The 21,403-nt window shown below is 44.2% G+C and overlaps 1 protein-coding gene across 1 annotated transcript in view; it reads left to right on the top strand.

The window, feature by feature from the left end:
* ACAA2 (acetyl-CoA acyltransferase 2) overlaps positions 1-13,471 on the top strand; it is a 34,846-nt gene extending 21,375 nt beyond the window's left edge. Inside the window, exons 5-10 of the mRNA XM_058692143.1 lie at positions 647-794; positions 3,006-3,181; positions 4,591-4,720; positions 9,199-9,269; positions 11,695-11,849; positions 13,057-13,471. Coding sequence (XP_058548126.1) covers positions 647-794; positions 3,006-3,181; positions 4,591-4,720; positions 9,199-9,269; positions 11,695-11,849; positions 13,057-13,141 — 765 coding nt within the window. The 3' untranslated portion in view covers positions 13,142-13,471. The remainder of the gene's footprint in view (positions 1-646; positions 795-3,005; positions 3,182-4,590; positions 4,721-9,198; positions 9,270-11,694; positions 11,850-13,056) is intronic.
* The last annotated feature ends 7,932 nt before the right edge of the window (positions 13,472-21,403 follow it).

Consider the following 21,403-nt stretch of genomic DNA (forward strand, 5'->3'; position numbering starts at 1 on the left):
TATGAGATAGTATTTTAGACGAAGTATGTTTGAGACAGCCTTCAGAAAGGTCGGTGACTCAAAGGCGCTGAGGCCGTCTAGAAGGAACAGAAGGGCATGCTTACCAGAGACCAACTAACTGGATAATAAGTAACGACTTTTTCTGTTCCTCAAGAACCTACGTGTCGCAGGTCTCTTCAACTTCACAGTGACTGATAGAACAAGCTGTCCCTGTCACCGAAGGCACGGGTTGAAAAGGGCACAGACATGTGCAGGCTCATCTACAGAGCTCAGAATCGTGCTTCACAAAGGTGGCTACAGGGCAACATTGCATGAGAACTCAGTGTTAGGTTTCTTCCAAATGTGGCCCTGAGGGTGTAATTTTTGCTTGTAGGTTGAATTCCCGTGTTCTCTCCCTGTACATTTAGCACCGTTGCCTCTCTTTAGTGCCCCACGTTTAGAGAGAGGGGGATATGTGTGCATTTTATAATGACATTGGGTGTTTTTTAAAATGTCGCAGAACCAAATATGTATAGGAGTAAATGCTGTCAGGAAATGTAATTTTACTTTCCTCTTATTAATTATTTAAATGTAAAGACATTATAGCATATTACTTTCAAAAGATATGCTTTAACAAATCATTTTATTATGCATGTCTTTTTAATAGCTGGAAGATATTCTGTGGTCAGGATTAACAGATCAGCATGTCCAACTCCCCATGGCAATTACTGCAGAGAATCTTGCTGTGAAATACAACATAAGCAGAGAAGACTGTGACAAATACGCCCTGCAGTCCCAGCAGAGGTGGAAAGCTGGTCAGTGAAATTGGATACTATAAATATCTATACAAAACTATGGGTGTGGGTGAAATGGGTAAAGTGCATCAAAGGTTATAAAATAAAAGAAGTCATAAAATAAAGGTTGTCAAATAAGTCGTGGGTATGTAATGTGCAGCATCGTGACCATAGTTAACGATACTGTATTGCATATTTGAAGTTGCTAAAAGAGTAGATCTTAAAAGTTGTCATCACAAGAAAAAGTTGTTGTAGCTATGTATGGGGACAGATGTTAACTAGACTTATCATGGTGATCGTTTTGCCACACTGTATATACGAACGTTGAGTCATTCTGTTGTACACCTGAAACTAATATAACGTTACATGTTAGTTGTACGTCAACGTAAAAAAAAAAAAAAAATAGAAGAGATTTCTTTCATTTCAGATGATAATGGTCATATAATATTTGTTTTAAATTACACCTTTAGATGGGCGCCTGGGCGGCTCAGTTGGTAAAGCGTCCGACTTTGACTCAGGTCATGATCTCGTGGACCGTGAGTTCGAGCCCTGCGTCAGGCTCTGTGCTGACAGCTCTGAGCCTGGAGCCTGCTTTGGGTTCTGTCTCCCTCTCTCTCTGCCCCTCCCCCACTCATACTCTGACTCTCTCTGTCTCTCAAAAATGAGAGACATTAAAAAACGGTTTTTTAATTACACCTCTTGAAAATCACATTTTTCCTTCATGCTTTTGTTTTTAGATGGTCAGGTATTCTATTAATGATTGCAAAATTAACCAGAAATTTCTCTTTTGCAATACAGTAATGCTACTTAAAAGTGGCCTTGTTAACTGACCTTATCTAGATGCTCGCATTTTGTCCTGAACTGGTTCCGTTGTTAGTAGAACGCTGAGGGCTCTGATACACTGTGAGAGATGAAGGGTCACAGGGGCTGCTGGGACAGAGGATGTTTTCCTCTGTGAGGCATATCCTACTCACAGGGAGGGGACGATAATGTTTGGAAAGGACCCACTGGGGATCCTTTTGTGCCTTCCTCCTCCCGTTCCTAATTGAGCATCACTGCACCCAACTGGAAGACACAGCACACTACCCCACAGCCAGAGCTACAGCGTCCTTGGTATAACATTCCACGCTGCTGCCAGGCCAGCCCGAAGTGGGTACCCCGCCAGCAGTGTTTCATAAGGATGGTGAGTTGAAGAAGTTTGAAGGTCTCCTGAAAAAAGTTTTTGAAATAAACTGTTACAGACGAGCAGAAACTCTTATTTAGGGATGTCACATACTTAGAATAGTGAGCATGAAGTCCATCTTAGCATTTCAGCGGGAGGAGTGGGCTGGAGCTGACGCCAGCCAATTCATTCTCTGTGTTTTTCGGTGACACGTTTAAAGTGCGAAGGTGTTGGTCCAGAGGTCAAGAGTCATCAGTTCTCTCTCTGCCTTGGCCACATAGAAGTTATCTGACCTCAGTCATGTACTCACTGAGCGTCTGTACAATGGAGATAAAAAATGTTTGCCTTCCCTTTTTTCCCTAATAGAGTAGTGAAATCCAAATATGGGAAGTGTTTTAGCCTGCTATAAAGTGATTTCACACTTAAGGTGGTATCACTCCCTGCTTATCCTTATTTCTGACGCGTCAGATTACTGTAGTCCGTTCGAGTGAGTGGAGATGGAAGTAGGTAAGCTGTTACACTTGGACCTGTGTCAGTAATAGCTCAAATCGTTTCTTCAGGTTGCTTGTCACTACATTTCAGTTCCGGGTTTCTTGGCTCACTTCTTTTAGAGACCACTTCTTTTTTCTTCCTGTGCTAAACACTTAACGTAAGATCTACCCTCTTAGCGTATTTTTAAGTGTACAATAATTATTGTTGTACAACTTGGTACCTTTTAAATTACTTCTCAACTCAGAGAAGTTTAAATGAGACTTAAATTTACTTAGTGCTATTATACCTGTAGCTAACAGACTAGGACTGCTAATAATCTAGCAGTACCTTGTAAAAAAAATTGTAGTGAAAAAGGTCAAAAAATATAAGGTAAAAAAGATGCAGAATGCATTTGTATAGATTCATGGCAGTACATTAAATCCTCCAACAGGCAAGGTCAGTTGTACATGTAGTAAAGGTTTATTTTAAAGTAGGGCTGTGAGGAAAGGGGAGACCAGAAGGTACATTGAAGGATGTGTTTGATTTCATTTCTTATATCATCTTTTTTTTCCCATTCTTATGATGGTCTCCTATTTCAGCTAATGATGCTGGCTACTTTAATAATGAGATGGTACCAATTGAGGTGAAGACTAAGAAGGGGAAACAGATGATGCAGGTGGATGAGCACGCTCGGCCCCAAACAACCCTGGAGCAGTTAAATAAACTGCCTCCAGTATTCAAGAAGGAAGGAACCGTTACTGCAGGGAATGCGTCGGTAGGTGGCACGTACCTTGAACTCTCGAACTCTTCTTATTGTATTCAGTGCAGAGTAATCGTGAGGTGTCTTTTAGATACTTTTCATACTAGGGGCGCCTGGGTGGCGCAGTCGGTTAAGCGTCCGACTTCAGCCAGGTCACGATCTCGCGGTCCGTGAGTTCGAGCCCCGCGTCGGGCTGTGGGCTGATGGCTCGGAGCCTGGAGCCTGTTTCCGATTCTGTGTCTCCCTCTCTCTCTGCCCCTTCCCCGTTCATGCTCTGTCTCTCTCTGTCCCAAAAATAAAAAAAAATAAAAAAAAATAAATAGATACTTTTCATACTAGTCTTTAGTAATTTAGCTTAAATTAGTAGTGTTCACAGGGGCACCTGGGTGGCTCAGTCGGTTAATCATCCGACTCATGGTTTCGGCTCAGGTCATGATCTCACAGTTTGTGAGTTCAAGCCCCACGTCAGTCTCTGTGCTGTCAGCGAGGAGCCTTCTTGGGATTCTCTCTCTCTCTCTCTCTCTCTCTCTCTCTCTCTCTCTCTCCCTCTCCCTCTCCCTCTCCCTCTTCCTCTCCCCCCCACCCCTCCCCCCACTAGCTCTCTCAAAATAAATAAACTTTAAAAATTTGAAAAAATTAGTAGTGTTCATATTCTGCTGATTGGGGTTTTCATAGTCCAAACCAAAATATTTTAACTAGGTGCTCTCATATAATACTCTTCCAATTTCTTGGTTCTTTCAGACTATTATCTGAGGAATCTGGAAGGAAATCCACCTGGTTTATTATTTGTGTTCATGTTTTGTTTTGTTTTTTCCCTGATGCATACAACTCATCAGATTTCTTACCTCTCCCCACATCTGGATATAAGCTCCTCTTGCCACTGTTTCCTGTTTTCCGTCGGTGAAAGTGGCATTCTGTGCCTGAGTCAGTCTCCGGCCCACCCGAGCACTGTGGGCACTACTTGCTATCCCCCAAATTGTGGCGCTGCTTCCTCTGTATTACCATAATCCTAACGTTACCCCATTAGTTCAGATCATAATTAACTGGATCCTCTTGCCCTCTAATTAAAAATTTTTTTTTTTTTCAACGTTTTTTATTCATTTTTTGGGACAGAGAGAGACAGAGCATGAACGGGGGAGGGGCAGAGAGAGAGGGAGACACAGAATCGGAAACAGGCTCCAGGCTCCGAGCCATCAGCCCAGAGCCTGACGCGGGGCTCGAACTCACGGACCGCGAGATCGTGACCTGGCTGAAGTCGAATCGGAAACAGGCTCCAGGCTCCGAGCCATCAGCCCAGAGCCTGACGCGGGGCTCGAACTCACGGACCGCGAGATCGTGACCTGGCTGAAGTCGGACGCTTAACCGACTGCGCCACCCAGGCGCCCCTCTTGCCCTCTAATTAATCTTCTGTTTTTGTTTCCAAGGGGATATCCGATGGTGCTGGAGCTGTTATCATAGCTAGTGAAGATGCCGTTAAAAAACATAACTTCACACCACTTGTGAGAATTGTGGGCTATTTTGCGTCTGGATGTGATCCCTCTATCATGGGTATTGGTAAGTTTGCAGTGAAACAGACCGGTCTGTTATGTCTCCAGAGTTAACTCTTCTCTGGCATTCAGATACCTTAAACAGTAGCTAAATCAAGGTTACTTGTGGAGAAAAGGAGATTGGTAATCAGTCATTTAAACAACTAATCTTCATGAAAAACGGTGCCAGGCACAGTAGGAAAACCAAGACTGTACAGACTCTTGTGGGCAGTTAATCATGTCTTACTGTCCATTTGAGATATTTATTTATTTATTTATTTATTTATTTATTTATTTATTTATTAATATGAAATTCATTGTCAAATTGGTTTCCAGACAACACCTCAATGCCCATCACCCGCTTTCCCCTCCCTCCCACCCCCCACCAACCCTCAGTTTATTCTCAGTTTTTAAGAGTCTCTTATGGTTTGCCTCCTTCCCTCTCTGTAACTTTTTTCCCCCTTCCCCTCCCCCATGGGTTTCTGTTAAGTTTCTCAGGATCCACATAAGAGTGAAAACATATGGTATCTCTCTTTCTCTGTATGACTTATTTCACTTAGTATAACACTCTCCAGTTCCATCCACGTTGCTACAAAAGGCCATATTTCATTCTTTCTCATTGCCAAGTAGTATTCCATTGCCATTTGAGATCTTTAAAACTAACACCCAGAATAGAACAGATAAGAATTATAAGGTGGGGACAAGATGAGAGAACACGCGATGGGGGAGAGATCCTGGGGTGAAACAGAGATTCCTGAATGCTGGCTGTTCTGCATGTGGTCACTAGTATATCTCATTTCTTCTTCCCACAACCCCTTTATGAATGAGAAAATTGAAACTTAGGGAGGTTGTCTTGTAAAGTTCCAGACCAGTAAGTGATGGAGCCAGGATGAGAACCAGCCCTCTCTAATTCAAGTGCTCTTCTCACCGTGTTGTCTCAGGAAGTCAAAGTCATGCCCACCCGGCTCAGCTGGGCCTTAATAGGAAAATGAAGAATTACAGTGTATCTCACTTGGCAAAGATTAGCAGAACCCCTACAAACGTGTACAGTTGACCCTTGAACAACGTGGGGGTTAGGGGCGCCAGCCGTCATGTAGCCAAAATCCAAGTATAACTTTCGATTCCCCCAAAACTTAACTACAATAGCCTACTGTTGCCCAGAAGCCTTACCAATAACATAAACTGTTAACACATATTTTATATGTAGTAAATACTGTAGTCTTACGATAAACTAGAGAAAAGGAAATGTTATTGACAAAATGCATTTATAATACTCTACTATGTTTATCAAAAAAATCTGAGTGGATCCACACAGTTCAAACTTATGTTGTTAAAGAGCCAACTGTATACTCTTTCTTGGCTTGAAAAATACGAATTAGGGGAACGAAAAGCTTTTCGCTGGATACACTCCAGGAACCGCAGCTGATGCTGACTGTAGTAGTTCCTGTCATCCTCGGAACTAATGAGGGGCCTCACTTACAAAAACATTCATGCCCAGAGGCTTTGATGTGTCCCACCTGTACCCTCATACCCCAAAGAAAAGCCTATGCCAGGGCTATGTTCAGATTCTTGATAGGCCCAGAGATTTTGCTATGAGCTTAATTAGGCCTTCTTCAACTAATCAATTTTTGAAGTAGGTCCCACGCTAGAAGGGGGTTGACCTGTTGTGACCTGCATTCCCAGAGGTCCTTCAGTGTGAACCTCAAGCTTCTACCTGAGTAATTCCAGTATGCTGATTGGGACTGAGTTAATACCCAACCATGTTCGCTGCCATGTCCTTCGGAGATTTCTCTCTACAGAATTCCTAAAAAAGAAAGCTGGCATGTCCATACTTTGTCGGCTTTCACTGTGCTTCAGATTACTTTAACTAAACTTTAAGCTGTGTAAACATCTGTTAAAAGTCCATTTGCGGGGGCGGGGGGCACCTGGGCGGCTCAGTCGGTTAGGCTTCTGACTCTCTTTCGGCTCAGGTCTTGATCGCACAGTTTCATGTGTTTGAGCCCCACATCGGGCTCTATGCTCACAGCGCAGAGGTTGCTTGGGATTCTCTCTGCCCCTCCCCTGCTTGCGCTCCCTCTCCCTCTCAAATAAATAAACTTTAAAAAAAAGTCCATTTTTTCTATGTTACAGGTTTAAAAGCTTATTAGCTTTCAGCTACTCGCTATCAACAAAACATCAGCTTTTGTTTTAGAGATGGAAGGTAGCTTAAAAAATTAAACATTTGTGTATTGGTATGGCATTTATCATTTCAGTGTCTAGAACAGTGGTTCCCAATCCCAAGTGATCATCAAAATCTGCCTGTAATCCCACCTCGAAAGATTTTGTTTCAGTACTTCCAGGGTGGAGCCTGGGAGTATGGCTTTTTTTTTTTTTTAAGTGTACCTAGGTGGCTTTGATGATCAATCAAATCTATCTGATATAGATAAGTAGTTATTTTGTAGTTCTTTTTCAGTTTAACCTCAATTTTTACTAGGTTCTGTTACATTAATATAGTCAGCAAAAAAAAAAAAAAAAAAATGTAATTTTCCTTCGTTCTCTTCCAGGGTCTGAATGTTGGCCCTGTAGTAAAACAAATACCACTGTGGAAAGCTTGATTTTTTTTCCCCCTTCAGGGCTTGAACAGATCCATATATACCAAATGCCCCACAGTGTCAAATGTCCCTTCACCTAAACAGCTGTCTATTGGTTGTCATATGGGATTAAACAAGTTAACTACATGAAATGGCACCGGATGAATAAGCCAGGGAGAGCCGTTATTGAGTGGTGGGGACTGACTCATCAATCCAGTTTCTAAGAATAGTTTCCTCAGTTAGGCAGTTCTCCAACATCAAGCAATCCTTAGCACTGTAGAGTAGCTACTGACCCAGAAAAAGGGGGAAAAGCCGGACGGAGAAAGAACAGTAATGGCTCCAAGGAAGGACACATATGGAAAGACAGTGCTCCCTGGAACTCGCCAGTGATGGCAATAGTGGGTGAAGCTTGGAACCTCTTAGCTGTAGCAGCTCTGGCTTTATCTTTTATTGGGCTTTATTTGTAGAAAGGATTCCAATGGTTAAAAAGAAAAATGTTAAAAACCAATTCAGAGCACTTCTGATGAGAAGCTTGTAGCCCAAAAAAGGTACCCAAGGTCACATAGCTATTTAGTGGTAGGCCTAGAAATGAGATCTCCTTTTCCCAACGAGAATACTATAACTTCCTGAGTCCTGGTAAATAACAGTGTTATGGGAACATCCTTTAAAACTCAAGTTGCGGCCCAGGATAGTGTAAGGATTCTAAGTGAACAACATACCGAGTCATGCCTAATATGGATATGAAGGCAAGGAAGTATGTGGGATGGTGGGTGTCACATCCTCAGCTTTTAGTTCTGAGTGTCTTTCACAGGATGCTTCATCCCTGACCATGCTGGAAAACATGCTTTCCTGTTGACTGTCCATCCTGCTTTGGGGCCTTAGAGATACAAAGAGAATCTGGAACTAGGTTCTGTGCTAACGCGCAAAACTGGTTCTTCAAATTGAAAAGCGCTAACTGGGTGCCCTCAACCAATAAGCATACTGTTGTCCAAAGAACATTTTAACTAGGTGACAAAACAAGTTACATTATATTTAGATTGCATTATGCTTCTCATACAGACTGATTTCTCATTTACCTTAGGTATATTTATGAAACTTGTTGCGGGATATTTGACTACTTGAATTCAGCAGAACATACCAGATAGATAGATAGATAGATAGATAGATAGATAGATAGATAGATAATATGGCAATTTCATTATTTATGAACAGATAAAGAAGTAGATAATCTTCTTTAGCCAGATTTTTTACCTTATGGGAAAAATGTCAATATACCTAAAAATTATGAGCAGCATTAAACAGCCATGGGTGATCATCAGTAATCTGGGAGCTAAAGTTTCAGAAGTCTTACTGGGTAGATTTTGCATCTGCAGAGGGGGTTTTGTTTTGTTTAAATTCTCTGCCTACTGTTGGCATTATAAACACCTCTTTGCTTCAGAGATCTTTTCCCTCAAGTGCCTCGTGGCTTCCTGTCTTGCTGTGCCCACGTGGAGATGCTACTGCTGCTTCTTGCCTTTTGCCCAGATGGCCTGCAAGTTCAGAGTAGCCACAGGCTCTTCGGTACCAGGAATGCATGTGATTTGTATGCGGGAGAGCGCTCGGTCTGCCTGGCCATTTGGTATGAAGCGTGGTCTGTAAATGACTGCGGAACCCCAGATAGAACTCCTTTGGCTGTCCGAACCCTTAAAGCTGTTTATGGTAGAACGTCTCACGTGAGCCTCCCATCTACAATTGGACTGCATAACCAGCTTTTCCCTTGGGTTCTTTTTTGTTTTTTTTATTGTCACATCATTGAATAATGTGCTATCAAGGTAGTAAGAACTGTGGCTACTAATAACTGTCGCATTATTTCTTCCTTCCTTACCTGTTTAGTAAGGAAGGAGAAATTTGATACTTAACTAAATATAAGATGAAATTGATTTTTGTGCTTATATAGGTCCTGTGTCTGCTATCAATGGGGCACTGAAGAAAACAGGACGGAGTCTTAAGGACATGGATTTGGTAGAGGTAAGTGTGATGCTTTTTTATATGAGTAAACCACCAACTTCTACAGCATTAATGGCTTTATTTGGTATTTTTTAGCTCTTTCGTTTTAGTGCTATTGCCTTTCCAAATGATGTGCATCTAAATACGTATTACTTTTCATTACATGCCTGGGTTGGTACTTTTGTCTACCTGATTAAAATGCTTTATGTATATTTGAATAATTAAAACAGCCTGATTTTTTTCTACTAAAATATGAATTCCTGGAAACTTCTTTGACCCTTATAAGACTATTGCATTTTAGACTGTTAATGTGCTTGTTGAATTCAATTGAATATGATATAAGGTGGGTGACAAATAAACAACTTTAACCTTCTTTTATGGATGAAAATGAAAAAAATACAAGCAAAAGAATTGACATAATAGAAAACTGTATCTGATGCCAAATCTAGAAGTTTCTGGCCCTCTCCCCAAGTTAAAACTCCCCCCTTCCCCAAACTTATCTTTGGCTTTTACACCATAGTTGCAGCTAGATTTGGGATGTCATAATTTTTCGCATAGAAAACTTAAGTTTATTGGTATGGTGATTTGTTTGTGTTTTTTTTTTTTTTTAATACTAGGTTAGAACAAAGGCATCTTAAATGTGTAGAATAATTAAAAGTAGGAGTAGGGGCGCCTGGGTGGTGCAGTCGGTTAAGCGTCCGACTTCAGCCAGGTCACGATCTCGCGGTCCGTGAGTTCGAGCCCCGCGTCAGGCTCTGGGCTGATGGCTCGGAGCCTGGAGCCTGTTTCCGATTCTGTGTCTCCCTCTCTCTCTGCCCCTCCCCCCTTCATGCTCTGTCTCTCTCTGTCCCAAAAATAAATAAAAAACGTTGAAAAAAAAAATTAAAAAAAAAAAAAAGTAGGAGTAGAAAAGAAAATACTTAAGGCTGGATTAAATACATTTTACATTTGGGGAGTATTTGAAAATTTTAGGTAATTAAACATATGCTCCTTGACATTGAAAGATAACAAATACAACAAAGGAAACGTCTCTATTTAAATTGGTAGAGAAGGGGCGTTCTCTGGGCACACATGTGATCTCCTCTGTGGTAATCTCTCATCCAGGAAACCATGGTTTTAGACAAATGGCTTATCCTTAAATCTCTTCTTCCATTATTAGAGCCTCAAGGGGGCTAATTAATTCCCATATTTGTATTAGCAAATAATGTCATTAAATTTTTTACTAGATTTCACACTTAAAAACTCTGTTTAAATTTGTCAGCTCTTTAAATCTGTTCATAATCATTTATAGATGTATATGTACTCAAGGACATAGCGCTCAACATCTTGATATGATTGTCTTTGGGACTTTTGATGATCATGCCGATATAAAATGGAAAAATAATATAGGATCTAAAGACACACAAAGCACCATCTTGGGGAAACAGAAAATACAGTAGGAAAGAACACGACTAGATTTTCATCTCGACTCTGTAAAAGTTACCTCTCTTAACAGTTTTCCTACTGACACAATTTTCTAGCTACGATCATGTTGAAAATATATTGCTATGAACTTGAAGGAAGGTAATTCTTTTTTTTTAATTTTTTTTTAACATTTATTTATTATTGAGAGACAGACACAGAGCGTGAGCAGGGGAGGGGTAGAGAGAGGGGGAGACATAGAATCTGAAGTAGGCTCCAGGCTCCGAGCTGTCAGCACAGAGCCTGATGCGGGGCTCGAACTCACAAACTGTGAGATCGTGACCTGAGCCGAAGTCGGACGCTTAACCGACTGAGCCACCCAGGTGCCCCAGGAAGGTAATTCTTATAGCCAACCTTGTTAAGTAATAAATACGATACTTTTCAAATCTGCCTAGTATCAGCATAGTAACCATTCTGTGTGTCTGGCTTTGAAGGTTTATCCTTTGTCATATGTCAGTTTCTTCTAGGATGTATGGCAAGTAGCACTGCAGTGATAATACTGACAGCGATCATCTACTGAATAGTTGGTATGTGTCAGGTGCTACACTAGACACTTAATACCCATAATTTCATTTAACCTTGACAATAACTCTTAGGCTGTACTGCATCCACATTTTACTGTTGAGGGAGCCTCGAGTGTCCAGAACTTAAAGAACATGCACTCAGCCAAGATTTGAGCCATCCCTCTGGCTTCAGAACCTGTGGACCATCTCCCACTGCCTCTAGTAGGTATGTTTACAACATTACTGAGGATTTCTTTTCTTCAAGGGATGCAGTGGACTTAAAGTATAAGTTAGTAAATACACCCATTTTCAAACCTGATGTCTTTACAAAGAATGGTTGAAGATAAACTAAAATAACCTTGCAAGGTAGTTTAAATAGAAGAAAAAAAAGAGCAAAATTAGCCATCAGTAGGACTGGACAATTCTCGGTCGAAAATCAACTTATGAGTAAGGATTTTTACCAGTGTTTTGATTATTTTTAGGTGAATGAGGCTTTTGCTCCTCAGTACTTAGCAGTTCAGAAGAGTTTGGATCTTGACCCAAGTAAAACCAACGTGAATGGTGGAGCCATTGCTTTGGGTCACCCACTGGGAGGATCTGGAACAAGAATTATGGCGCACCTGGTTCACGAATTAAGGTATCTGATAGAAATTGTTTCATTTTATATTTGCCATCGTTGGTAAAAATGCACGGATTTAGGTTTCCCCAGAACAGTCCAACACTTTTCATTCCTCCTATCCCCCTGTACTGCTTCTCACCAGGAACAAGTTATACCCTTTTCGGCTGAGATTAGAGGTGGCTCGGTTGACTTTTTAGGGGCTCTGCACTTGGGATGTGCACGCTTCCTCGTGTTTGCCATGGGCTCAGTGTAGCCCCTCAGCACATGCCCCCTCCTGGCTCTGCCCCTACCCGGTGCTGGTACACAGCAGTCAGCACTCACGAGGCCCATTGCAAGAGCGAGATAAAATTATTTAGGAAACCAGACAACATATTGGGAGGGTTCCCATCTAGATGCTGTCATTTAAGAAACCAAAGCAAACTGCTAGTTTGGGTCTGAGCTAAGTGTTTCCTTCACTGTTGCCGGGGTTCCAGGAGGAGCCTTCTGTGTGTTTGATATCTTTCAGTCCTAATAGAAGAGCTCCTCCTTCCCGTGCTGTGTGTTTTGGACCATTTCTTTCTGTTAGGAACGTTGCAAACAAAACCAAATATGTCAAGGCCTAAAAAAAAAAAAAATCACTCTGGCTCCTGTTAAGTTAAGGTAAATGGGACTCATTTCACTTAATAAGTAATTGAATTGAAATGAGTGACGTGCACCGGAAAGTTCCTAGGTGGCTTTCTCAAGGTTGTTCTGTTAGATTGAGGAATGAGAACAGATTGTGATCCAAAGGAGTCTAATTTTTATGAAAGGGGCATGAAATGCTTCTAAATTACCTGCCTTTTCACATGGACAAACTTCACTAATTGCACTCACTCCAAGGTGCCATAAAAATCAGAAACCATATAAATCAAAGAGGCTGATGGCTCCTCACTCCTCCTCAGGAGGAGCCTGTCTCCGCCTGTCTCTGCCACCTCCTGTCTCTTCTTTCCCCCGGCACACCTCAGCGTCTCTCTCAGCTTCCCCCTTCTGTGTTACCACTTTCTTTTAGTACAAGTACTCCGCTTTCTAAATTCTTTCTCCTCTTGCGACTGTAAACCGATATTGAGGATTGGGGAAAAGATTGAGATGAGCTGAATGAGAATGATTAATGTAGATGTGACCATTATTAATTCTATTTAATTAGTTTTTGAATTAACTCTGTTCGTTTTTTATTCGGGTGGATTTCAGCCACTGCTTTCTCTTGCAGGCGTCGGGGTGGAAAATACGCCGTGGGATCAGCTTGCATCGGAGGCGGCCAGGGTATCGCAGTTATCATCGAAAGCACAGCCTGAGGGGCCCGCCGAGGCCCGCTCGCACTTCGAGGGGCCAGGGCCACAGGGAGCCAGGTGACCTTCAGAGCAGCTGCAAAACCACACGTGCCCTGTACTGAAAGTGATTGAGCTCGATGAAGGGATAGTGAGGCAAAAAGATGTGTCTCTCATGAATAAGAGCCCACGCCAGAATAAATAAGTTCTCTCAGATTTGCACCAGATGGGACCTATCTCTGAGCAAACGTCCAACCACAGAGGCCTTAAAACAATTGGTATAATGCTGAATAATCACCACTTATGCCTTAGATAAGACGAGTGCAAGAAAATTGAATAAATACTGCTTTAACTTCAGTTAATCCTTTCCTGTCATTTCTTGCATTTTTAAAATTTTTTAATTGAGGTAAAATACACGTAAGATAAAATTTACCATCGACCACATTTAAGTGTTTTTAAATACATTGATGTTATTGATACAATCCCCGGTGGCATCCATCTCTAGAACTCTCTTCATCTCGTGGAGCTGAAACTCTGAGTCCCCGGTGCCCTCCCCGCAGCCCCCGGCCACCACCATTCGACTGTCTGCCTCTAAGAATCGGACTACCCAAGGCCCCGCACAAATAGAGTCAAACAGGGTTTGTCCTGTTGTGACTGGCTTATTTCACCAGCATAATGTCCTCAGGGTTCGTCCACGTTGTAGTTCATGTCAGACTTTCCTTCCTTTTTTTTAAGGCTGAAGAATATTCATTCCATTGTATGTAGAGAGCACATTTATCTCTCCATCCATCTGTGGACGCCTGCTTTGCTGCGGCCCCTTGGCTTTTGTGAGTAACGCCGCCGCCCTAAACAAGGCTGGCCAAATCTCTGTTCGTGGCCCTGCTGTCAGTTCTTTGGGGCACGTACCCAGGGGTGGAATTGCTGGGTGTCGTGGTAACTCTGTTTCTAATATGTCCAGGAATTGCCAAACCGTTGTCCACCCTGGCCGCCCCGTCTTACGCTCTCCCCAGCCGCGCGCAAGGGTTCCTCCCACTTCTCCACATCCTCATTGATACTTGCTGTTTTCTGTTTGTTTTTTATAATGGCCCTCCCAATGAGTGTGAAGTTAGGTACCTCGCTGGTTTTGAGTTGCATTTCCTTAATTAGTAGTGATGTGAAGCATCTTTTCCTGTGCTTATTGGCCGTTCATATATCTTTTTTGGAGAAATGTCTATTTTAAGTCTTTTTCCCACTTGTTAAATGGAATTTTTTTGTTGTTGTAGTTGAATTGTATTTTTCAAAATTTTGAAACCAGTTTAACTTGTGGTGTTTAGTGATGTTCGTAATTCGTTCTGAGGTAAATATCCAAGAAGCAGATTACTGAACTTGGTCCCGATATGTGCTGGTTACGTATTTTAAGTCTTCAAAGACATTTGAGTGGGAGCGTACCTTCTTTTTAAAACAAATTTTTTTAACGTTTACTTATTTTTGAAAGAGAGAGCGTGAGTGGGGGTAGAGGCAGAGAGAGAGGGAGACAGAGAATCTGAGGCAGACTCCAGGCTCCAAGCTGTCAGCACAGAGCCCAGTGCGAGGCTCGAACCCATGAACCACGAGATCATGACCTGAGCCGAAGTCAGACACTTAACCAACTGAGCCACCCAGGTGCCCCTTAAGAACCGTATTTTTAAATGGAAAATGTGGGGCTGAGAAAAGACTAGAAGTCCAGTCTCACAAGAAGGCATATGATACCTCTCTCTCTCCCACCACCAGCACTTCCAGTGGTCAGAAAGGAATGTCGCTGCTAACGTGGGCTGCGCAGCCAACGAAAGTGGGGAAACAGACAGTAGAAAGTGGCTGTTAGAAATCACTGAGCTTACCCGACAATTTAGAGAAGCCTAGTTGAGTGTCACTGGAGCCACAGATGGGAGACCCGAGTTTTGCCCGGATTGCACCCTCCTCCTTCAGCCTCCTCAGTTTATCCGAATTCTGCCCTGTCTTCAGTCCTTTGTTATGCATACTCTTAGCCCAGTGGTTCTCAACAGGGGACGGTTTTATCCCCAGGGGTATTTGGCACTATCTGGAGATGTGTTTGGTTGTCATGACTACTGGCATCTAGTGGGTAGAGAGAGGCCAGGGATGCCGCTGAACATCCTGCAGTGCACAGGACGGCCCCTCCCCCAACAAAGAATTCTCTGGCCCCAAATGTCAAGATGGCTGCTATTAAAAAATCCTGCTTTAACCCTCAATCCACCCATGCCCTTCTCATGTCCCTTCTTCATTCTGTGTTTGTTTATATAGGTATTAGCTCTGTGTGTGTGTGTGTGTGTGTGTGTGTGTGTGTGTACATACATAGACACCTTTAAATATAAAAATATTCAGCTTTCCACATTCTGCTGTGATTATATATGAACCAATATTGAGGATCGGAGGAATTTGGGAAGGTGAGATGAATGGGAACAAGTAATACAAATGTGACCGTTATTCACTCTTTAGTGCATAAGTTCCTTGTAAACACAGGGACGTCTTCAGTATACTTCACAGATAAGCCTTCTCTCTCTTGCCCCAGCGTCTCAGGTCTGCATGGCAGTGGCCTTGCTGCCCTTGAGTGTTGCTTCCAGACCAGTTATCTTCTCCCTTTTGCAGAACGCTGTGCTAGTTGGAGGTTTATGCTACGCAGTGTTACCACCCTACCACTTATCCTTATTTCCATTTCCTGGCTTCCTGCTTGGATGCTGTCCTCAGTGGCTCTATGCTCGCTGCCTCCATCACCTTTTTTTTTTTTTTTTTTTTTATCATTAGAGAACATCTTGGTTCTCAGAAGCTTTAGCATCCATTTGGTCAAGGACCTCTCCGTTCCATGACCAAAAAAATACCAAGGACTTCGTCTTCATTCTGTATCAGACACCGGCTGCCTTGGTCATGTCAGCAGGGATTGTCACCGAGAAATCGTTGAAAAGAGGCGCTTCCTAGGGAATGTCCCAGCACATGCCTCGGAAAGTTTTATCACCTTTTCCCATAATGGTTTGGTGTCGTTTTATTTGGATATAAAAAGAATGAGATCTTTTTTCTATTTTATTTTCTATTTGGCTGTTGCTAATGAACAGTGTTTGAGTATTCCGCATGTAGCCAGCTTGCTGAACCCTTGTATGAGCTCTGGTCACATAGACAATCTTACTTACCTGTACTGCCCTTCTACACAGGGCTGGGACCTCTGATGCAATGTTGGGAGGAGGGAAAAAATCCAAATCCCGGGTTCCCCATTGAGTATCCATGATCCTTACGATAGGTGTGGGATAGGTACAGTTTACCAAACGAAGGAAGTTTCCACCTATCCCCAGTGTTACTAAGAAATGTACGAATCGTTCACTGTTTCTCCACAGCACCCTAACCTGGTGTTGCCTCCACCACTTAATGGATCCCTCTAATGTCACAGCCACCTTCGTGTTACCAAATCTACCAGAAACCTTTCTGCCTTCGTCTTACTTTTCCAAAACATGACACAAGGGACCCTCCCTTGGTCTTTTGCATCTGTTCCTCCACTAAATCTCTGCTTGTCGGTTTCTCAGGATCGGTCCTCGGCTGATTTGTCTTCTCTCCCTGCACGATTTCATCCCTGGTCCTGGAAACCATCACATTTCCATCCCAACACTGGTCTTTCCAACTCCAGTCTCTTATCTAGCTGCCCTCTAGACATTTCTCTTGGGCATCTCCATCTTACACACGGCTCACACAATAACTTCACCCAACCAACCCTTCTTAGTCCTTCCCTTCATGATTCCGGTAGCTCAAGTCAGAGGCCTCTCCCTCACCCCTTCTATCCTGTTCATCAGCAAGTTTTATCAGTTCCTTCAGAATAGGTCTCAGATCCACCCTCTTCTCTCCACCTCCACCACTTTAGTCCAAGCTACCAGAATCTCTTGCCTGGACAACTGTAAGCCTACCTCCAGACTTGGCCCCCTTTGTTCTCCAAGAAACTGCCAGGGGCACCTTTTTAAAATACAGATTATAGGGGCGCCTGGGTGGCGCGGTCGGTTAGGCGTCCGACTTCAGCCAGGTCACGATCTCGCGGTCCGTGAGTTCGAGCCCCGCGTCAGGCTCTGGGCTGATGGCTCGGAGCCTGGAGCCTGTTTCCGATTCTGTGTCTCCCTCTCTCTCTGCCCCTCCCCCGTTCATGCTCTGTCTCTCTCTGTCCCAAAAATAAATAAAAAACGTTGAAAAATAAATAAATAAAATACAGATTATAGGTGGGAATGCAAGCTGGTGCAGCCACTCTGGAAAACAGTATGGAGGTTCCTCAAAAAACTAAAAATAGGACTACCCTATGACCCGGCAATTGCACTGCTAGGTATTTATCCAAGGGATACAGGTGTGCTGTTTCGAAGAGACACATGCATCCCCATGTTTATAGCAGCACTATCAACAATAGCCAAAGTAAGGGAAGAGCCCAAATGTCCATCGATGGATGAATGGATAAAGAAGATGTAGATATATACAATGGAGTATTACTCGGCCATCAAAAAGAATGAAATCTTATCATTTGCAACTACATGGATGGAACTAGAGGGTATTATGCTAAGTGAAATTAGAGAAAGACAAATATCATATGACTTCACTCATATGAGGACTTTAAGAGACAAAACAGATGAACATAAGGGAAGGGAAGCAAAAATAATATAAAAACAGGGAGGGGGACAAAACAGAAGAGACTCAAATATGAAGAACAAACAGAGGGTTACGGGAGGGGGTGTGGGAGGGGGGATGAGCTAAATGGGTAAGGGGCAGTAAGGAATCTACTCCTGAAATCCTTGTTGCACTATATGCTAACGAATTTGGATGTAAAATTTAAAAAATAAAGTTAAAAACTAAAAAATGAATAAAATTTAAGTAAAATTTTAAATTAAAAAAATTAAAAAAAAAAAAGAAAAGAAACTTGGGAAAGGCTTAGCTCAGGGACACCCAGAAACTCTCCGGGAGCATCTGAGGTAGAGAGGAATTCACTAAAAACCCTTTCAATAATTTCAATAAATTTTACATTGAAAAAGGAAAAACAAAATACAAATTATAGAGTGGCTCAGTCAGTTAAGCGTCTGACTTTGGCTCAGGTGATAATCTCACGGTTTGTGGGTTTGAGCCCCACATCGGGCTCTCTGCTGTCCACGCAGATCCTGCTTTGGATCCCCTGTCTCTCTCTCTCTCTCTCTCTCTCTCTCTCTCTCTCTGCCCCTCCCCTGCTCGTGCTCTCTCTCTCAAAAATAAACAGAAAGTACAAACTATATCAGGTCAACCCTCTTCAAAGCCCCGAAACAGGTTTATGTCACAGTTGGAATAAAATCCAGACTCTTTGCCCTCCTTCCCTGTGGCTCCCTGTGCTTCAAACATATGGCCTTTGACTCTTCACATGCTGTGCTCTCTCATGCTTTCAGGCTGTGGCAGATCTTCCCTCTGCCTGGAACGCCATTTCCTCTGCCTTCTCAGGTCAGACCCCTACTCATCTTAAAAGTCCCAGATGTCCTCTGCTCAGTCAGGGGTTCTCTCTTCCCACTGAGTTCCCCTCCCCGTGACTCGATTGGAGCACGCTGACCTCCATGGAACTCTCCTGAGCTCCTGTTCACTTATTAGCTTGTTTCTTGCCTGTGTCCTTCATTCGACTGTAAGTTCCATGAGGGCAAGGACTTTCGTGTGCAAGGACAGTGCCTGGCACGCGGTAGACGCTCCGTGACGTTGAGAGGACGGATGGGTGGGTGGGTGGATGACGTTTGAAGAAAATGAAAGATGGGAGGATCGCTCGAGTCACACACAAGTAGAGCGAGCTGCAAGCAGCCACTCTCACACAGGTTACCTTTTCTGTCTCCGCAGAGCATAGTGGAAGTGGCTGTGTGCCTGTGTGTTTTCGTGAGAGAAGGAATGGAGAACTGGGTGAAATTCTAAAGGTGTTGTGGCCTGGTGCTAAGGACCAGTAGAAAACAGTAGAGTAACTAAGGGCACTTTACTTGGAACCTAACTACGTGTGGTAGAGAAGCGTTAGGAGGGAAAGCCCCCTCAGTTCCGCCCTAGGATGACCACAGAGTGGATCATCCAACCCAGGTCACTGTCGAGAAGTGGAGGGGACGCTGCTATTTATAACCCGGGGTGGGGGGGGCAACAAGTGTAAACTGGGACTATTCTAGGCAAACTGGGACATATAGGCACCCTACTTTCAATTAACCCAAGTACACGCCAGTGACTCCACCCCAAGTTCAAGAAAGCTGAGCGAATACTGTTTGAGTATGGATTGTCGGATTTGAAGATTATAAAGTTGGTCACTGAGTGACAGCTGAGCAAACACTTCAAGGAGGTGATGGTTAGCCATGCAAGTGTCTGGACGAAGAGGGGGAGAAACCGCCAGGGGTGGTCCTAAAGCAGGAGTGTGCTTGTGCAAGGAGCCCGTGTGGCTGGAGCAGAGTGAGCAAGGTGGAAAGGGGTCAGAGTCAGAGAAACATCTGGGTGCAGATCGCGTGGGGCCCGAGAAGCCATTTGTAGGGACTTGGGCTTTTATTCTCAGTAAATCGGACGCACCGCAGGCTTTGGAGTCAAGGACAGGCCTCATTCTGCCCTACTGAAATGAACTGTGGAGGAACAGAGCTGGAGGCCAGTTAGGAGGCTCCTGCAATAATTCAGGCCCGGAAATAACGGTGTCTCGGAGCTGGAGGCAGCAACAGGGCCGTGAGACGTTGTCAGACTCTGCTCATACTCTGAAGATGGAAATTTGAGATTTCCTCATGGATTGGCTGTTGGCTGGCAGAGAAAGGAGTCCAGGATGACGCCTGGGCTTCTCAGCCGCTGGGATGGGAACGCTGTGAGTGAAGCAGGTCAGGGGGGTTCGGTAGTTCGTTCGGACGCCGGATGGGCCCTCGGGTGAGGGACTCTGGCGTGTGGGGTGGAGCCAGATCTGTAAGTCACTGGCGTTTAAGTGGCACTGGATCAAGAATTAGTGGGCTCTGTCCGAGATGGATCCAAACAAGGAAAGAGAACAATTTTTCCTTCTATTGATACTCTTCGGTTTTCGTTTTTTCCTCACCCCACATAAATAAGTGCTATCTCTTCTACCTTCGTGGGAAGAAATTATAATTTTTTTACTAAATCAAGTCGCTTAAAAGGTAGGATGGGAGCATACGTGTTTTGAGGTACTCTGGAGGGAATGCCTTCGTAAAATGAGAAATCATTGAAGTCATTTTTACCACGCGAACAATGACTCCCTTTCCCTTTCTCTTCACCTCGTTTTTTATCCTGAAAGTGAATCCTGGGTTTTATAAACGAGGTTGACTTGCACTGAGGAGTCTTTGTGCCAGCAGCCAGCCGGGGACACTTCTTCCCCTAGGTGGCACCACCGGCCTGTGCTGCCTCGGTCCCCTGCTCCGAGGCATCTCACGGGTGGCTTCTCTCAGCAAAGCCGGCCACTCTTGGTCCTTCTCCCTTCCTGGGAATTGAGGCAGGGAGAGAAGGAGCCAGAAGTAAACAAACCTAGCACCGCAGGTGGGGGACAAAAATCTCTTTCACCTGCTGGCCATTGGGGTCCTGGTGCAGGAACTTGGGAGTCCCGCTGGCCAAGGACACTCCCTGTATCTGTCCTCGGTGAAAACAGCAGAAGCAAAGCCCCAGAGCCAGGGGGACCAGGGTTACGACCACCTCTGAGCGGCTACTGCCAAGCCCCCTGGAAGCTGTCAGTCCGGCTCCCACCCCCACCAGCTGGTGGCACAGGGAGAACCCGCCTGAGCCGCAGAGGATGAGGCAACAGTCACGGTCCCCCCTACTTTTCCCGTCAGGGACACTTGGAGCCCGGGAGGCCCCTCGTCTTCACTCCAGACCCTATATATTTCAGAGTCCCCAGCTGCCCACAGAGCAAGGGCGGCAGGGCTGCTTGTATGCTCCCTGTCACACGTCCGTGGACCTCAGCGGATGGGGCCCCAAGCAGTGAGGGCTGAGGGCTGTGGCAGCAGCCGGGACACGGAGATCGAGGAAAGACACATGGCGAGAGCTGTGCCCTGAGCCCTAGCCTTGCTTCCCCAGGGACAGGACGCCTGCCTTGGACTCCATATATACCCCGGCACCTCTGGTGTGAGAGCCGTGGTAAAGCAGCACCTGACAGACGGACGTAAAACTCTTCAGGACTTCGGCCAGTGTGGAGGACAAGGCCCCGGCTGCGTGTGCTGCACAACATCCACCCTCCCCACCGTTCACCCTGTTCCAACAAGTTAGAGCAAAGGAAACTAGTGAGACGGGGTCCTTCCTGTCTCAGCACAGGCAGCACGCAGACGCGTTCGAGAGGCCTGA

Source organism: Neofelis nebulosa, chromosome 11, assembly GCF_028018385.1.
Source record: "Neofelis nebulosa isolate mNeoNeb1 chromosome 11, mNeoNeb1.pri, whole genome shotgun sequence".
Classification (NCBI taxonomy): Eukaryota; Metazoa; Chordata; class Mammalia; order Carnivora; family Felidae; genus Neofelis; species Neofelis nebulosa.